Source organism: Anas platyrhynchos, chromosome 1, assembly GCF_047663525.1.
Source record: "Anas platyrhynchos isolate ZD024472 breed Pekin duck chromosome 1, IASCAAS_PekinDuck_T2T, whole genome shotgun sequence".
Classification (NCBI taxonomy): domain Eukaryota; kingdom Metazoa; phylum Chordata; class Aves; order Anseriformes; family Anatidae; genus Anas; species Anas platyrhynchos.
The window spans coordinates 43321271-43338161 of record NC_092587.1 but is presented as its reverse complement, the minus strand read 5'-3'; the positions used below and the strand labels follow the sequence as shown (position 1 = coordinate 43338161).

Genomic DNA, 16891 nt, shown 5'->3' with positions numbered 1-16891 from the left:
TATTTGCTGATTCATACTGTTGCAGCTACTCTTTATACCTACAGTCATATGCTCAATAACAATTGTAAAGTGAGGACAGCAAACACCTTAGAAGTGTCTGTCCTTCCAACATTCACACTGATACAAAAGCTAACCCCAGTCTAATCAGCAGGTGAGACGCCAAGAGTTCTAAGTCCAGTACAAAGACCTGGGGTGACATGACAGGAGTGCTCAATTACACTACCCGCACTGCACAGCAACTGAAATTTTTGTTGAATGACATGCAGAATGAATACTTGTCACTAATCTTTAAACACACTTTAAAAAAAAAATCAGATTCCTTTTTCCCATCTTCATCTTCTGACATCCCACACCCAACTACTAAAAAAGAGACGTGGTAATCTTACTGTTTGTTTGTGCAGTTTAGCCCACTCGAGGGCTCCCATGTACAGACCATCCAACTGTGCAATAATATAGCCAGCATGCCTCCAAAAGGGGTCATCCTTATTATTTCTGATTTGTTGTCTTGTCCATTGATCTTGTTTCCTGCAGAGGAACAAACAGGTTGGGGTTTTCTTGCTTTTGTTTTAGAGTATAATTGCTGTTGCAGGGAAGGGGCAAATGTTGGCCTGCATTATGACCCAGATGATCAAAACCTTCCTAGTGTTTTGAGGCAAATCATGTTCTGGAAATCCAGTAGACATGGATGAAGGTTGTATACTCTGGGTGCAGATATTCAGATCCATGCAATCAATGTACCCTACAACCATGTGCCTCTACCTCCATACATTGTTTCAGCACCAAAGAGATGGACTCTGCCTCTGTGGGAGACCAACCTATAGCAGACCTAGCATCCCCTTATAGTCACTAAAGAGAAACAAGCATTTGATTGTTCACCTGACCTATTTCCTTTTAAATGCCTACTCTATAAAATAGACTGACTTTTAAAGTCCTTACTTCTCTCCCCTAGGTACAAGTGCAACCAAGGCTTTCTGCTGGCAGTGCTAAAACTTTGCTTAAGAACCACTGCTATTCTCCTCTGAGAAAAAGGTGGGAGGCCAAACAATAATTCTATGTGCCAAATCCAACCAAGAGATTACTAGTCAAACAACCCAGGTTTACAGCACAAAACAGAAGCTGAACAGACCCAAGGGCAAGAGCAGTCAACATTAGGAGGAACTCGTAGAGTTCCCTCCTTTGCTGCACACAACAAGGAACCTGAATTTTTAGAGTAAGTCAAGACCAGATAAACACAGGACCAGAGACTGTAATCTATCTGGCATTATGTACAGCAAGAAAAAAAAAAAAAAAGAAAAAAAAAAAAAGAAGTGAATGAATCTGGCAAGGAAACAAACTCTTCCAGCAGTATATGGCTGATAAAACCAGCCATATTTATCTACCTGAAACTAAAAAGATACAAGATGTATGTCAGAGGAAACAGGAACATGATCAGAGCATTCACAGCTATGGCTTTCAACACAACACAGTAGCCCATACTGAGACTGCTATAAAATCAAGCAACACAGCAGGAGTCCAGAATACTGGTATTAGAAAAAAAATATATACAAGGCCACCTACTATTGCCCCCTCCATCACAACAATGCATCTTGGGGAATACAGCTGCTGTTATGAGTTATACTGAGGAAACCAACACAAAAAACAGATATGATAGCTACCTCATCTTTCTCACAGAAAGGACAGCAATGCTGAAGGATACAATGATAGGAAGGGAGTGCTAAGAGTTTTTTTCTAATCTGTTTTGATACACTAAAAACAAACTAGATACAAATGCAATAAGCAGAATTAGTCAGATATGTAGCCCCCTTGCTTCAGGAAACAAAACAAGGTAAGATGTAAAAATTAGTCTGCAGACATGACCAAAGTTTCACAGAAGTAATGGAAGAAAATACAAGTCTAAGGAGACTAATGTAAGTGCTAAATACAGTTGAGTCTCCTAGTACCTGTCCCGGTTCTCCCACCTGTAGCTCCCCAAAAGCGTAGCTGCAATATTTGAGCAGAATTACTGTTGATTTATACTGCTGAAGAAAAAAAGGAATCAGGACTTTTGTGATTAGAAGAGAATTCACATCAGTGGTATAGTAAACAAAATTCTAACGGTGGAATGAAAGAATGTGTTAAAAAGACTAAGATGCCAAGAGACCACACTGTTACAGTGTAACATTCAAAATACCAGTTTTTAGAAAAGGATTTTCACTAGAATAAACTTCAGAATTCATTGGTGTTATCCACACCCACTTGCAGTAATAGCTTTAAATATTTCCTTGAAAGAATCAGAATTGGGGACATGACCTTCTTAACAAGTTCAGAATTTTTCCTCACACACACTAATGTCATACAGTCAGTGGAAAAGTAAGCATGTATTTTCTTTCACCTAAGAGAGAATAAAATTGAAAAATCCTTATATACGTCAACCATAAGTCTTGAAGAATTTATTTTCTAAGAACTAAATACATACGCCATGAAATTCTGGACTCCACTTCGAACGGTGGGATTCTTAATTAACTGTGGATACATATTTGCAGCATGGTCATACATATGCCTGAAAGAAAAAAGGTAGTAGAAATTATTTTTTTGCACCTTCCCTTCTTCGTCATCATCCCATTTGTCAGCAGATACTGAGAGCCATGCACCACAAAGTCACATTTATCATGAAATGGTATCGTATCTTTAAGGCATGTCAAATAGCAAAGTTAAAACAAGTATATTGTTTAAATTTAAATCAAAGTAAGTCTTTGCTAATGCTTGCTCAAACTGCTCTACAATGGAAAAAGAAGCAAGAGTGAGATGGTACAATTTCATAGCAAAACTTCACGTTCACGAAATCTCTGAAGATCAGAACCATCTTTGAAATTCTAGCACATTAATTTAAAGCATAACAGAAACGGTTTACTGGAGAGCTATTCAATTTGGAACCAAGAGAGCATGGAGATGAGAATATTTGCTGATTGAGTAGTGAGAGAATTTTAGCCTGGTATCTAGGGGAGTTTTTGCTTACCACTGACCACGATCCTTCCTTACATAAGCTAAAAGCCTGTAAGGTGTATGTTAATCCTATGCATTCCCACAGACTCATGACAGCCCTAAACAGATTCAGCTGCATGGAAACCAACATTGTTTCACCCCCACACCCCCCAAGCCTCCCACCCCCAAGTTGAGTTCAGTTAGCTGTTTCATCCCCATTACCTAGAAGGAACAAAAGGTTGGGTTTCTGTTTGTTTTAGTTGACTGGTTCGTTTGTTTGTATTGAAGTAAAGCACTTTACCTTTCAAGACAAAATTAACTGACAAAAAGAGCTCAGGAGCCCAAAAGTTAACATCGCCCTTCAATTTTAGGTCAAATCTAATTCATGCATCTGATTCACAGAGCTTTTGAATTTTCTCAGTCCATTAATTTTTCCTCCCATCAACATTTCTTAATTTTCAAGTTCAAACTGAGCCAACACTTTTTCAGCTACAAAGTCAAAAAAAAAAAAAAACACAGGGGGAGGAATATTTAGCTCTAGGTGGAATTCAGCAGGAAATTATTTTGCTGAACTCTGGAGTAGGTAGAACTAGATCAGTCATAAGTAGAATTATCTCCTACCAAGTTCTGAGGGAAAGAAAGCCAAACTAAGAAGCAAATGCCAGCCTCAAGGAAAGAGCATGCTAGCAGGACAGGATTCCCTCTATTAAACAAGGGCAACTTCCTCTGGGAGGAATGCTCTTTCTCCCCAGTTTCTTTCAGAGCATAATTAGAGAATGCACGCAGAGATGACAGAATGGTTTGCTGATGATTAGAGATGCTGATCCACTGACCTTCTTCCTTCTCTTTTTGTCCCCTGCCCCAACCTCAGCTGTTTAAGCACAACTTGATTGCATGACCCTGCTGTTTCTTATGTCAGCTCTGGTAACCCTCTGGCTACCCAGTCTAATTGGTCTGCATACATTCAAGCAAAACCCTAACCCAACAAAAAAACGTAAATAGTAAAAAAATGTAAATTATTTTTCTGGCAGTTTGTACCTTGAATTAGGTTTTTATGCTTGTTTAAGCAAGAGAGGTGGTATACAAATGCAACTTTCTGCTATGTTAGTAAGTGAATCAACATGAAAGTGCTTGATCAGTGCCTGGGCAGATATAAGTGAGAGGGGTTGGATCTGGGGAACTCGGGCAAGAGAGGGGAGTGCTCAGTAGCTTCACACCATCACACCTTTCAGGAAACTCTAGCTACAGTACCAATTTTAGTTCTACAGTTAGCTGTTCTCCCATTTAACACAAGACTACATGCAATGATCATAACCTATTTCTTGAAGTAGACAAAGTTGAAGAAACTGATCAACATTCTGCACCCCTGCAGTCACAAGAAATTTGACAAATAAGAATTTTAAGTAATTTTAGGAAGGAAATTATAGCATAACTTATGCCATACTACGAGACAGAGTTCTGATGGCACTAGAAATGGGGAGGGAATAGCAGAAGACAGTCCATCTGGCAGATGGTCTTTCAGGGACAAGAACCAGATTAATAGGATAAAAACAGCCAGGACACTACTCTGAACAGACTTCTAGGTTCAACTGTCAGCCATACTCTCTTCATTTGGTGCACTTGAAAGGTATGCAACACAAGGCAGATTTTATACTTGTAACATCTTTAAGCAGAGATAACCAGAGTAGAGAGTGGATTGGTTCAAAATCAGGGAACTGAAAGCAGCTTCTTTAATGGGCTTCCCTCTTGCATATACTAACAGAAGCCAGACAATTCCTGGGATTGACTGATTAATCTTTTAATGCCCAAGATTTTTTCCTCCTAAATTCCCTGTGACTTTTTTTCCCTTTAACGTTTCCATGTACGTGGCTTGCATATTTTGCAAGGTATAGGTATTATCCTCCAAAGTAAATTGGATCATTATAGTAAGGTAGTGCTTTGCAACTGAATCTAACAACAAAAACAAGGTAATTACAATACTGGGACAAGAATTCAAAGTCTAAAAACAGCAAAGCACAGCTATGTTCTTCAAATTAGAGAGGAAGATGACAGGACTCGGGTCAGCTGAGGTTGTATCAGAAAAGAGTACAATTAATGTTGCTTCAAATTTAAATACTGCTCTAAGGCACCAAGCACGTCCCAGTTGGGACTGACTAAAAGTATGTGCTTCACGTCACCGATCTGGATGTGCTCTGCTGTTGCCCGAGTACAGTGAGGCCTCAGTAACACTGCTTGTAATGGGGGAAGAGAATTCATAACCCAAGAAAACCAGAGCTAACAGCTTTGGCTGGATGTTAGGATTGGACCTTACAAAGAGGCCAAAGACTGGGGATAAAAACAAATGTCTGGCTCTCTAGATACTCAAGTTAGATTTATCCTCCCCCTAAGTGTCTTCAAAACAGACAGCTGTTATCTGAATCAGGTACCTACACTAGAAAGATGAATTGTGCTCTAGAAAATGCCTGTTCCTGTCATCACTGGTAGATGGATCTGACTTGCTTAGATATTGCTTTTTATACCACGAACCTAAAAAAACTATAGCAGGCATATATTCTTCCCCAGCAATCTGAGATAAGACAGTCCCAGCATGTCCCGTTTTGATAATATATATATTTTTTTAATCCATTTATCTTATATTCTGCTTGGGTTCCTACAAAGGACAAAACATAAGCTCTTAAGAAAGATTTTGACATTCTTATGCATACCACCAAAGGCTTGGCTGTGTCTAGAAACCTTAATTCAATGAAAGAACTGAGCTAGCTGAGAATTCCTGAAGGTCTCCAAATTGCAGGCACTGTCAATCCGGAGCTACTGCTCACCTGACAGCTTCTGCAGGAACCTGCACTTCAAACTGGGATTATACAAAGGAATGCATCCTTCCCATTAACACAACACGTGAGACCAGAGCACTCCCAGGACTTCAGGGTTTCTACAAAGAGATACCTTGGGTCATTTCGGCTTCATGGAGTCATGACCACAAATGGCATTGCCACAAATGGATGAGAGACAGCTGGAGACCTTGGAGTTGTCCAGGTTAAGGTAACAATGTACTGGAGGACACCTCAATTACCACACATACCTAGTGTATTCACCTTGGACAGCTGTACCAGAGCCACTCATGGTGGCAGTGCTCATACAGACAAGCGACATAAGCCTCATCACTCTGGTAGTTAAGTGGTTGTTGATGCAAATAAAGTCTAGAACACCATCAAACACGTCATTACACTCTTCCTTGCTGTTACCAGGACAGATGAGTCCCTAAAAAGGAAGGTTGAGCTGCGTGCAGCTACTGTGTGCATTGATGCGTGCAAAGGCAGAATGAGAGTGTTTAGAGACTCCTTCTCATACGGGAAGTCATGACGGTGCTAGAGAGCTTCCCTGGAGACAAGCTGCCAGGCTGTCTGATAGCAACAGGTTTACAGTCTGAGAGTGCTGGTTACCTGTTTCACTGCAGGAGAATTATGTAAACACCCCAAAGAAAAAAAATCTTCCTGCATGTGAGTTAGGATTCTGTGACCCTCCAGACAGGATAAAAGAGAAACAGAATTCTGAGAGTAATCTTTTAACATGTGCAGACTTAGTGAGTTTGCTTCTCTGTGCTTCAAAAAGTGTCAAATCCACTGTGTAAGAGAACTTTATTGACTTGCAGTTTACTGAATAAAAACACCAAGATTGTACACCTAAAAGCTGAAGTAATAGGTCCGCTGTCTTCTCAAGGGTCAGAGGATTCATTTTCGCTCCTTAGCTGGAGCATTTTCAATAGATATTCTTAGCTTCAAAGAGAAGTCCTTTTATCCAAAATAGCTTCACAAGACAGAAAATGCTTATATTCATAACCTCTTTGAGAAATATATTTCCACTGCATTTTCCATGGTACAATGGGGCAAAGATAGCCAAAAAAAACAGATGGTACATATAATATATGATAGTCATTTTAGAGATGGGAAGCATTTTCAGGCTTTGCACTGTCAGAGAATTTCTCAGTATGTTTTCTGAGGAGACCTTTTTGAGAAAATCAAGGCTTTGGCTACTTCTGGTTTTGCATCTTAACCCTTCAACTTCAGACTTCAACTCCTTTAAAACAAGTTAAGTTCCCCACTTCACTTAAAAGCTCAAGTCTCAAAACATACTTCTCCAACCTCTTCCTTGACAGAAACCCTTAAACTCTTTTCTGAAGACTTTAAGACCTCTGTTTGTTATTATTTCTGCTACATCTAACTCTCTATGATGGGCCATTTAGTGGCAGAGCTGATCGCCCCGCAGTAGCAATGGCTGGGGGAGGGAGGGGAAGGAGGAAGAAAATCCCCTCTCCTAAACCTAAGCATAGACATCAGATAACGTTAGACACTGTTTCACATTCAAGCTATGTTTAAAGGAATGGGTATATAGTTAAGAGTGTTTAAAAAGTCGGCAAGGAAGACTTACATATCTACTATGGAGGCACTAGTAGACCAGAAGTGTGTTTTTTAAAATATAATTTGTCATCTGATTAGTCTTAGTATGGATTGGGCTGTTCTACGTACAATGACAAAACTTAAGTTTAATCACTTAAAGATGAGTACACAAAGACACTGAATAAAAATCTGTCAAGTAACACCCAGTTGTAAGGAAACTTGGAAGACTGAGGGGAGATCTAATTGAAGTATATAAATATCTGAGGGTAGGGTGTTGAGAGGATGGAGCCAGCCTCTTTTCAGTTGTGCCCACCAACAGGACAAGAGGCAACGGGTACAAACTGAAGCACAGGAAATTCCAGCTGAAATGAGGGGGCATTTTTTGACTGTGATGGTGACAAAGCACTGGCACAGGCTGCCCAGAGAGGTTGTGGAGTCTCCTTCTCTGGAGATATTCAAAACCCTCCTGGATGCCATCCTGCGCAATGTGCTCTAGGTGATCCCTGCTCAGCAGTGGGGTTGAAGTAGATGATCTTCAGAGGTCCCTTCCAACCTCAGCCATTCTGTGATTCTGCAACAATATTCTCATTTAATGCCATATGTAGTTTACATAAACTGTCTAAGTAGTCCATAGCAATAACCTCTCATGCAAATAATCTAAAAACACATATCCAGATCTCTCATGTACTTCATTCTCTTTCCTGCCTGGGATAAATGCTGTGCACTCAGAACTCTAAGATTCCCCTTCCCCCTCCCCCAAAGTGTTTTCTTGATCAACAAATTATGCTGTATTGCATTTCTGTCATACTGTAAAAATCTTGTCCAGAGACCTAGCTACCTCTCCAGTAAAGTCTACTAGAGTCACATTAACATATGATACAATCAGTAAACTATCCTTAAATCTTAACTGATCTTAAAATGCCTTACTATTCATTAAATTGATATCATCTGGTCCAGAAGCCATATTTGTCAATTGTTTGACAGAAAACTTTCCCTTGCTGGACTGTTCAATGCAGCTTATGGGTATTTCAGTGTTCTGGAAGAAAGGATGGTGAAGGCAAATTCCTGTCACTGCATCCATCATAAGCATCTCTCAGCTGTTCCCCAGGCACACAACAGAACTTAGTCTTAGTAAAAGAAAAATTCTTAAGTTCATAGAGGAGAAATAGAGCCTTTTCCAACAATCTACATGTCATGTGCTTAGTCATATCACCAGCTATATCCCACCAATTCTGCCTTCCTGCTTAGTAACGGAAAGAACAACAGAAAAAGCTTGTCTGGATTCATAACATGCACAAAACAGTCAGTTTTCACAGATTTGCATTGTGGGAGTGTTTCAGTCCCTCATTCATTTTCCACAGGGCTTTCAGGAGTACAGTGACCCTTCTAGACACATACCAGTCTACCTCCTGGTCTTTCAGTGTATCAGCCTCTTTTTTTTTTTTTTTTTCAAAAAAAAATTTTGTCCAGGAGAGATAAAACTCCCCATGTTATGAAGCTTCAGCATCTGTTCTCCCCAGTAGTTTCTTGACAGAGCTTGCTGAAAAAGTCCCTTAAGGAAGCCCTGCAGCCTTTGCTTCTCCCTGACTGATCTGCTCTCAATTCTCTCATCTATTGGTCAGTCACCTACCTCCAGGCTGGGGAAATAACTATTCTTTCTGCTACCCCTTTTGTAATTATTTACAACACAAGGCTTACTCACATCATTACACATATGCTATTCCGTGATTACATTACTTAACCAGAAATATTGATGCAGTACTCATTGTTCTCACAAAGGTGAGAAGAGAGCCTGCAGGATGAGAAGACAACACAAGGCAGAAACCACATCTTGATACTGTAAAGAAGATGCTGTATCTCACACTTGTTACGAATTAAAAGAACAGCACACAACCACAAAAGTGTATGGTTTAAGTGGATGGGAACGAAGGGAAAGGAAAAATAAACACACTCACAGAAATCCACTGGAAGTGTCATAAATTGAGTTGCTTCCTGAGGTACTTACGGAGCTGTGAGATAGCCTTCCAAGAAGCCAGCTGCATACATGATGTCTTCATTGCTTAAGGTCTTATGGCCATAGCCTGCTCTGATCTCCAGAACTCCCCAACCTGTTGTCTGTATAGTGTTGTTGTAGAAGCCATAGGCATCTCCGTTCCTGTCCAGTGTATTCCTGACCTGCAGTGTTTTTTGAGCTTTATTCCAGTACACAGTTGCGTAACGGATTTCTATGGCCAAGAAGAAAGAAGGCAAGGGAAACAAAAACAAAGACAAGGGAAATTAGTGTTGTAATAAAGCTGAAAAGCAACAAGTACTATAGGAACTTAATTTTACTTAGACACTGATGACTGTTACAGTGCCCGCCAACGGGAGCACTGTTACAGGGGTTGGAGAAGTAGTTGCAACAAGCACAGAAGGTTTCACTTTAAGCCTGGTAGCTCTAACCCAGGTCTCAAAGAGCCCAGGCAGATATTATTAAACGGCCACATGAAGATTTATGCAATAGAGCAGAATGGGTTGGTCGACCACCCTTTTGGAAGCCTCACTCAGTCTCCATAGACTGAGAACTACCAAAGTAGTTACTGCAAAGAAAGATTAAAACAAGGGAAGAATGAGTAGGTATTTCCTCTCCAACAGTGAAATGCTATGACAATATTTTGGCAATTTAAAAAAGTTAAATTTGGTAACTTTCCAACACATTTGATTCCACCATGGAAAGAAATACCGATGTTAACATACTGAGAAGCGGTATGAGAACCAACTAGAGTTTTACCAAAAAAGTTTACAGTTAAATATTCTCATGTTACTCTTTTGGAAATTATCTACAACTCTTTCAGTCTAAAGTTCCACCATAGCGGAGTCTTGACATAAAATTAAAAAAAGTATTTCCTTACCTGGCCCAGAAGAAACCCTGCATGAATCTCACTGAAAGCAATTTTAAAAGATGGCATGCTTGATCAATTACTAATGATTATAGCTACTATCAACTTAATTTTCTACTTAAAGATTCAAAAGACAAGCTGTTGTTTTTTTTAAACTTTCTGGACAGCTGATCCTGGAGATGGTATTGCCCAACAGGAGCACTAGAACTTAGTGGATCACAGACTGAACACGCAAAGCACACAGGCATGCAAACCTTTCTAAGGCACACAATACCTATCCCCCAACTGGAATAGAATCAATATCAAGTGGTAAAGGAACAGAAAAGAATGTCATTAGACTCTTCCAGAGTTCTACCAGGGCTGCTGTTTAGCAAACATTCTTAATGATTTGGGTTTTAATCCCAGTGAACTGAAGAATTAAGAATTATTAAGAATTAAGAATTATTAAGAATTAAGAGCTTTCAGAAAAACCTCTAATCATAGAATCACAGAATGGTTTGGGTTGGAAGGGACCATAAAGACCACCCATTCCAAGCCCCTGCCATAGGCAGGGACACCTCCCACCAGACCAGGTTGCCCAAAGCCCCATCCAGCCTGGCCTTGAACATCTCCAGGGATGGGGCATCCACAGCTTCTCTGGGCAACCTGTGCCAGGACCTCACCACCCTCATTGTGAAGAATTTCTTCCTTACATGTAACCTAAACCTACTCTCCTTAGTTTAAAACCATTCCCCCCTTGTCCTATCACTGCACTCCCTGAGTCAAATCCCTCCCCAGCTTTCCTGTAGGCTGCTTTTAGGTAGTAGAAGGCCGCTGTAAGGTCTCCCTGGGGCCTTCTCTTCTCCTGGCTTCTCTTCTCACTCACCCTCTTCTATGAAGAAGAGTTCTTACATGAGTCTATTTGGAGATGAAGTCATTTCAGGGACTTGGAACACGGTGTTTAAAAACATGTTTTATTATCTGCCAGGTACTGAGTCTATTTAAAGGACTGAGACATGACAGACCTTAGAAACCTCTTCAGGCTGCAATAACCTCACTTTTCTGTTGCCTTCTTAACTATTTTTTAGTAATACATGAGGTAATCTCTGATCTAGTTGAAGTGTAAACATGGCAATTGCTCACACTGAAAAATCCACAAAAAGGAGAGCAAGATGATGTGGCTTATCACTGGAAACAGACAAAGGCCATCTTAAAAGCTAAAACTCACAAGAGCACAGAGGACAGGGAAAGTAAGGTCCTGTAAAAAAGTGGTGCAGGGGGTCACAGCATAGAGCACAAAGAGCCCGTCCAGCAGTAAAGGGCAAAGCTGACTCCAAGCAAAGCAGCCTGCTGCATAGTAGAGAAGAAAAGATAGGTTGTGCTCAGTACAGACATCTGAGGAACAGGTAAAAAGAACAAGGACAAAACAGGGGAAGAGAAAGATGCTCTCCATAAGTGGGGGTTACGCAAGCAGTCAAGAGGAATCAGGGCAGCTAGGTGTTTTTATCAGTGCCCACAGACTAGGTAGGCATGCCAAAGAAAACTTCTGCCTAAAGCAAAATAGCTGTTTTCTTTAAAAAAAATTAAAAGTACTGTTCAGTCTGTGTTACACTGGCATCAGAGACAGACGTACCTTGAACAGACGTACTGTAACACGGGAGGCTTGTTTCTTTGTTTTATTCTCTGCCACAGCATGAAGACTCAGAGCTGTTTTCAGAAGGCAGAACAAACTTCAAAATTACCCTTGGAGTTTGCCCTGACCCTAAATTCTCTACACAAAGAATTTAAACTGCAGAAAATCAGGACTGGAAGAGGATGTGAGAGAAATAACAGCATGAAAATACACAATGATTTGCAACAAAGGCAGAGGCCTTTAGAGGAACAGAATGAGGTATGTGCTGTACATGTGGCAGGCACAAAAACAATGCTGGAAGACACCATCTTCCACTACTGATTTTTTTTTTTTGGCAGCTACTCATGTGATTTCACCTCATTCATTTTTCTGTCAGTTTCTGACAATCTAACATGTCAAAATGCCTATAAATAGACGTAGCAACTTCATATAAAGTAATATATATTTATATAATTTATAACAATTACTGTATGGTTATATAAGTTTTTATATTGCTACAGATGCAGTTAAAATTGCAAGCTTATAAATCGCTGTACACTTAAAACCAACTTCCACTACCACGTAACCAAAGCATTTCCTATTACAATTTTAATCTGTGTTCATCTAAACTAGCAGAACTACCTTTAGCAAGAAAACCATCCAGAACTGAAAAACATAGCAGAATATAGGTATCTAAGAACCAACTGCATGCTTCCAAAAAAATCCCATGTGTCTCTCACAACAACATGAACCTTTATCTAGAATAAAGCTGGCATTTTATATTTATTTTTGAAAGGTGATGCAGAGACCCTAACATTTCTTATCCCAGCAACTGTATTGGTAAGACCTTACATATGAACCAAATGCAATGTCTCCATGAATCCATGATAGAAGGATGATTTCTAGAAGATTTAGACTTCCTAGTGTGTAGCAGAGAACACTGGGAAATTTCAACCTATTTCCTGCTCTCAGGACTCGGAAGAGCAGAAATTACTGTGGTAATTTAGGGTAATTCCATACCTGTATTGCTCAGAAGGGTTAACCTGAGTAAAAAGCAGAAGCAGACACTATTTATTGCAATGAATGACTCAAAGTCCCTGCGGACTGGGTAGGTCAGTGGAGTCACTCTTTCCCTCAGTGTAACCAGCAAGTCAGAACTGCGTAGCATTGGCAATGCGCAGCTCCACCACAGCCACCAGTGCGCTGCATGACAGGGGATAGAAGTGATGAAGTGCAATGACAAAATAAGCCTATAAATACGTAAGTGTTCCTTCTCCTTCCCGCAGGCAGTAGGAAATGGGAAAAGCCTTTCTGGAAACTGTGGGGGTTGGAACTGGATGATCTTTGATGATCCTTTCAACCCCAACCATTCTACGATTCTGTATTTTTGCCAAACAGGGATCCAGAAATAGGACTACAGTTGGCAGAGTGCTGGAATTTCTTCAACATGTGAGAGGTATTTTGCAAAGATTATACCCTGAATAATGGAAAAATTAAGTTTCAGATGTAGTTAGGAAGTGGTGGTATCCTTGGCATTTCAAACTGAAAAATAAGTCCTTTCTCTACCTTTTTGGCTCAATACAGGCATTGCCAAGGTTACGTTAAAAGTAGAGCTTGTCTTTCAGTGGCAGATGCAGAATGGAAATACATACACACTTGACAGAATACTGAGAAAACAATTACTGAGGGGACAGAGACAAGATGAAACAAGGTGGAAGATGCTGTGAAGAGGATATGAAAGAGTAATATTAACTTTCAGTGAAAGCACAAAATGGGCAGACAAAAAATAAAAATGCAGCAAGATGTCCCAAACACATTATTTGATAACTGTCACTTACACGTATTAAATTAAATTAAAACTACAAAAATAACATCTGACATGCCTTAAGAACACCTATAATATCCTTTTGAAAATATGCTACAGGTACTTTTCATTATGGTTTTGCCAACTTTAAGTTGTTTTTAGAACATATCATGCACCTAGACAGTCTATTTGACCTTGTAATTAGAGAAAATAACAGAACTTCCTTTTCCCGAAGATAAAACAGCCCCAAAGCTTGGGGATCAGAATTAATATTCATATCTTTCCATAACTGGAGCAGTAAGTCCATTGACAAATAATGAAGGAAACACTGGGGACATTGTCAATCATGTTGTGTATTTGAGGCTACATTTAACAAGCTAAATTAAGTTAGAGTGAACAAGTGCAAGTGTCACCTAATAACAGGAAAATCACTGGATTTATCAGCTACTAATTTCAACTTCCATTTTACATGTTTATTTTTATCTCTGGCTTTTGAAAAGTGAAGCCTTTTCATAGAGGTATTAAGACGCACTTACTAGTTTCAACCTATACACTTTCCACTAAGGAAGCGATCCTTCCCTTTCACTGAGAAGTTTTGCACAACACAGAAACACGGTAACACTAGCGCAAAGTTGCACACCTCCCATCTTCAGTACAGCCTGTCCTACATCTAACTGTTCCGTTAGATGTTTATGTAAATGTTTCAGGTCAGCCAACAACAAGAAACACCTGATCTGATATTTCTGTTTGGTTTTGTCATTTGAGAGAATTTGTCCTATTTTTTGCGCTTAGTCACATGGTCTAAACTTTTGGGTAGACCTGTGCGGTGTCAAGAGTTGGACTTGATGATCCTTAAGGGTCCCTTCCAACTCAGGATATTCTATGATTCTATGATTCCACCAAAATTTCAGAACCATCCTTCTGCTTAGGAAGGTTGTATACCCCTGAAGTACAGCTGCAATTTCACACCACAGTTATGACTGGAATCCATTACAAAATGAATGTTAAGTACTTCAGGACTTCTTTAGAGATTAGCTTAAACCACATAGGAACTTAACGTGAAACCCAGTAATTTTCAATTAAATAACTAAATGCTTTCTTGTTCTGCTTGAATACAAAGCTATTTGCATTTTCTATTCTGCTAACCTTAATTCATCCTATTTCCTCATTCTTTTCAAGTTTAAGTAATTTTTCAATTTGTCTCCAACAGACCTATCATTATTTGAAGCCTAATCCCCTGATTTGTGCTTACATGAGAGAGAGAAGCAATATTCAAATAAGCGAACTGAGATAATTTAGGAGTTTGAATCTTGTATGACTTTCGTGTTCACGAGGATACTTAATGGTAAAACCCAGCTGATACAGAAAGCTTGGGTCTCCAGTGTGCATCATGCACAGAGGAAACAAAAACAATACTTTCACAAGTAGCTTCAGTGAACTCTTAGTCCCTGAAGTAATTTTTACCAGAGAATATTCCCCAGAAACAGTTTCCTAATTGTATAATGAAGAATCTCTTCAAGGAGTTCAAAATACTAAAGAACAATGAATGAAGGTGGGAGGAGAAATCAGAGATGGATAGTTCAATGCTGAAGGCCAAATTTATTCTATTAAGTAGCCTAAAGGCATTTCTATTTACTACTTCATAGTCTTCTACCTTTACCTCAATGATGTGAGGAATCAGTCATGTATTAGCTGAAACTACTTCATATCCTATGTCTCCTTTTAATTCCTTTGCACGCTTCATAGTTGACCCTTCCTTCAGTCCTGCTAATGCAGTAATTAAAGTTTTTGCCAATTCAAGTAAGGTTTGAAAAGCAGGTCTCCAAGACGAGATAGGATTGCCCACAAAATGAGGTGCTTGTAATACTTTGGATATGTTAAACCAGCTGCTACCTAATTTTTCCTTGTTCTGTGGCAATTATTAAGCTAACTAGGAATTTCCTAGAAGACAAGCGGTGAATCCAGCCCTTACAAGCTGCAGAATTCATTAAAAGCAGAGAGATATGACACTGCTGAGATTTGCTCCCCAACAACCCTACTCTTGCAATCAATATCAGCGGTATCCAGAATTCTCTGTTGGGCATTGTGCTCTGAACGCTGCTGTCACCAACTTTTACTGATCCCCCAGAGGCAGCTTCGCTTTCATATAATCCACACTTGTTCAGCATTTCTTAAATTCCCTCCTTTAGCAATCCTTTTCCGTATCCTTCCAGGTGCTGGGTAACCCATTACATGCGCTTTGAAATTAGAAAAAACAAAAACAACTATCTTCATACATCCCTGCCACTTCTTTTCTAGCACAGTTACGTACCACAGCATGTGTCCATAGCCAGAGTGTTTCTCAAAACCCAGGCAGAAACTCAATTTTTAAGCAAGAAGCGAAGATTCTATGGAAGACTATAAAGATCAGCAACACGTGCCATTGTGCCATTTACCAAACTCTGTCTGCATCCAAATTTGGCTCTGGACTGATAGGAGTTACAAGAATAAAGCTCAAAGATCAGGAGGCAGAAAGAGTATGGCATTCCAAGGAAGCTCAGAATTGTTGTGAAAGTTTCAGTCATTGGATTAAGAAGTTTAATTGCAGCCTTATAGCTTTGGCTTAATATATATATTATATACGTATATGATTTTAAAGAACGGAGAGTGTAAAAATAGCATGGAAGTGGAGTTTCTACCATAGAAAACAATGTCAGATTTCTAAACCTTAACCAGACCCTGGCAAATTAATTACTGTAGTGGTAGCACAAGTCTCTCTGGTTGGAAAACACCAGCTCATGCGTAGCTATGAGTTCTGAAACTAACAAAACCAACTGCCGGCAGCCCCAGCCAGCACCAGCCGCATCCCAAGCGGCTCCCGTGCGAGCATCCCGCACCGCCACGGAGCACGGCTGCCAGCCCGAGGCTCTCTCCCATCCGTCGAGCTCACTTTAACTTCCCTCGCCCATTCCGGGACGAGGTTTTGGGAGCCCACGTGAGGAAGCCTGACACCTAGGAGGTGCCGCCGGCACGCCTGGCCCGGCCGGCAGGGTTTGGCCGTGCTCCAGCAGCCCCTGCCCGTCGCCTGCAGCCCCCTCCCCGGCCCGCAGGGACCCTCCGCGGGCTGCGGGGGCTCAGCCCCGGCTCTCCCAAGGGGCGACGACCCCCCGCAGCCGCCTCGCACCTTTTTCTAAGGGGTCACGGAGTGTGTATGCGGGGGTCCCTCACCCCCGGAGCCAGCCCGGGAGGAGCCCGAGGCGGGGCGCGGAGCCCGGCGGCTCCC

At 40.5% G+C, this 16891-nt stretch overlaps 1 protein-coding gene across 1 annotated transcript in view; it reads right to left on the bottom strand.

Annotated features, from left to right (window-relative positions):
• The window catches only part of PLBD1 (phospholipase B domain containing 1), a 37310-nt gene that overhangs the window by 20123 nt on the left and 296 nt on the right, over window positions 1–16891 (bottom strand). Inside the window, exons 2-4 of the mRNA XM_027453513.3 lie at window positions 9361–9580; window positions 2456–2539; window positions 387–525 (exon numbers count right to left, since the gene is read on the bottom strand). Coding sequence (XP_027309314.3) covers window positions 387–525; window positions 2456–2539; window positions 9361–9580 — 443 coding nt within the window. The remainder of the gene's footprint in view (window positions 1–386; window positions 526–2455; window positions 2540–9360; window positions 9581–16891) is intronic.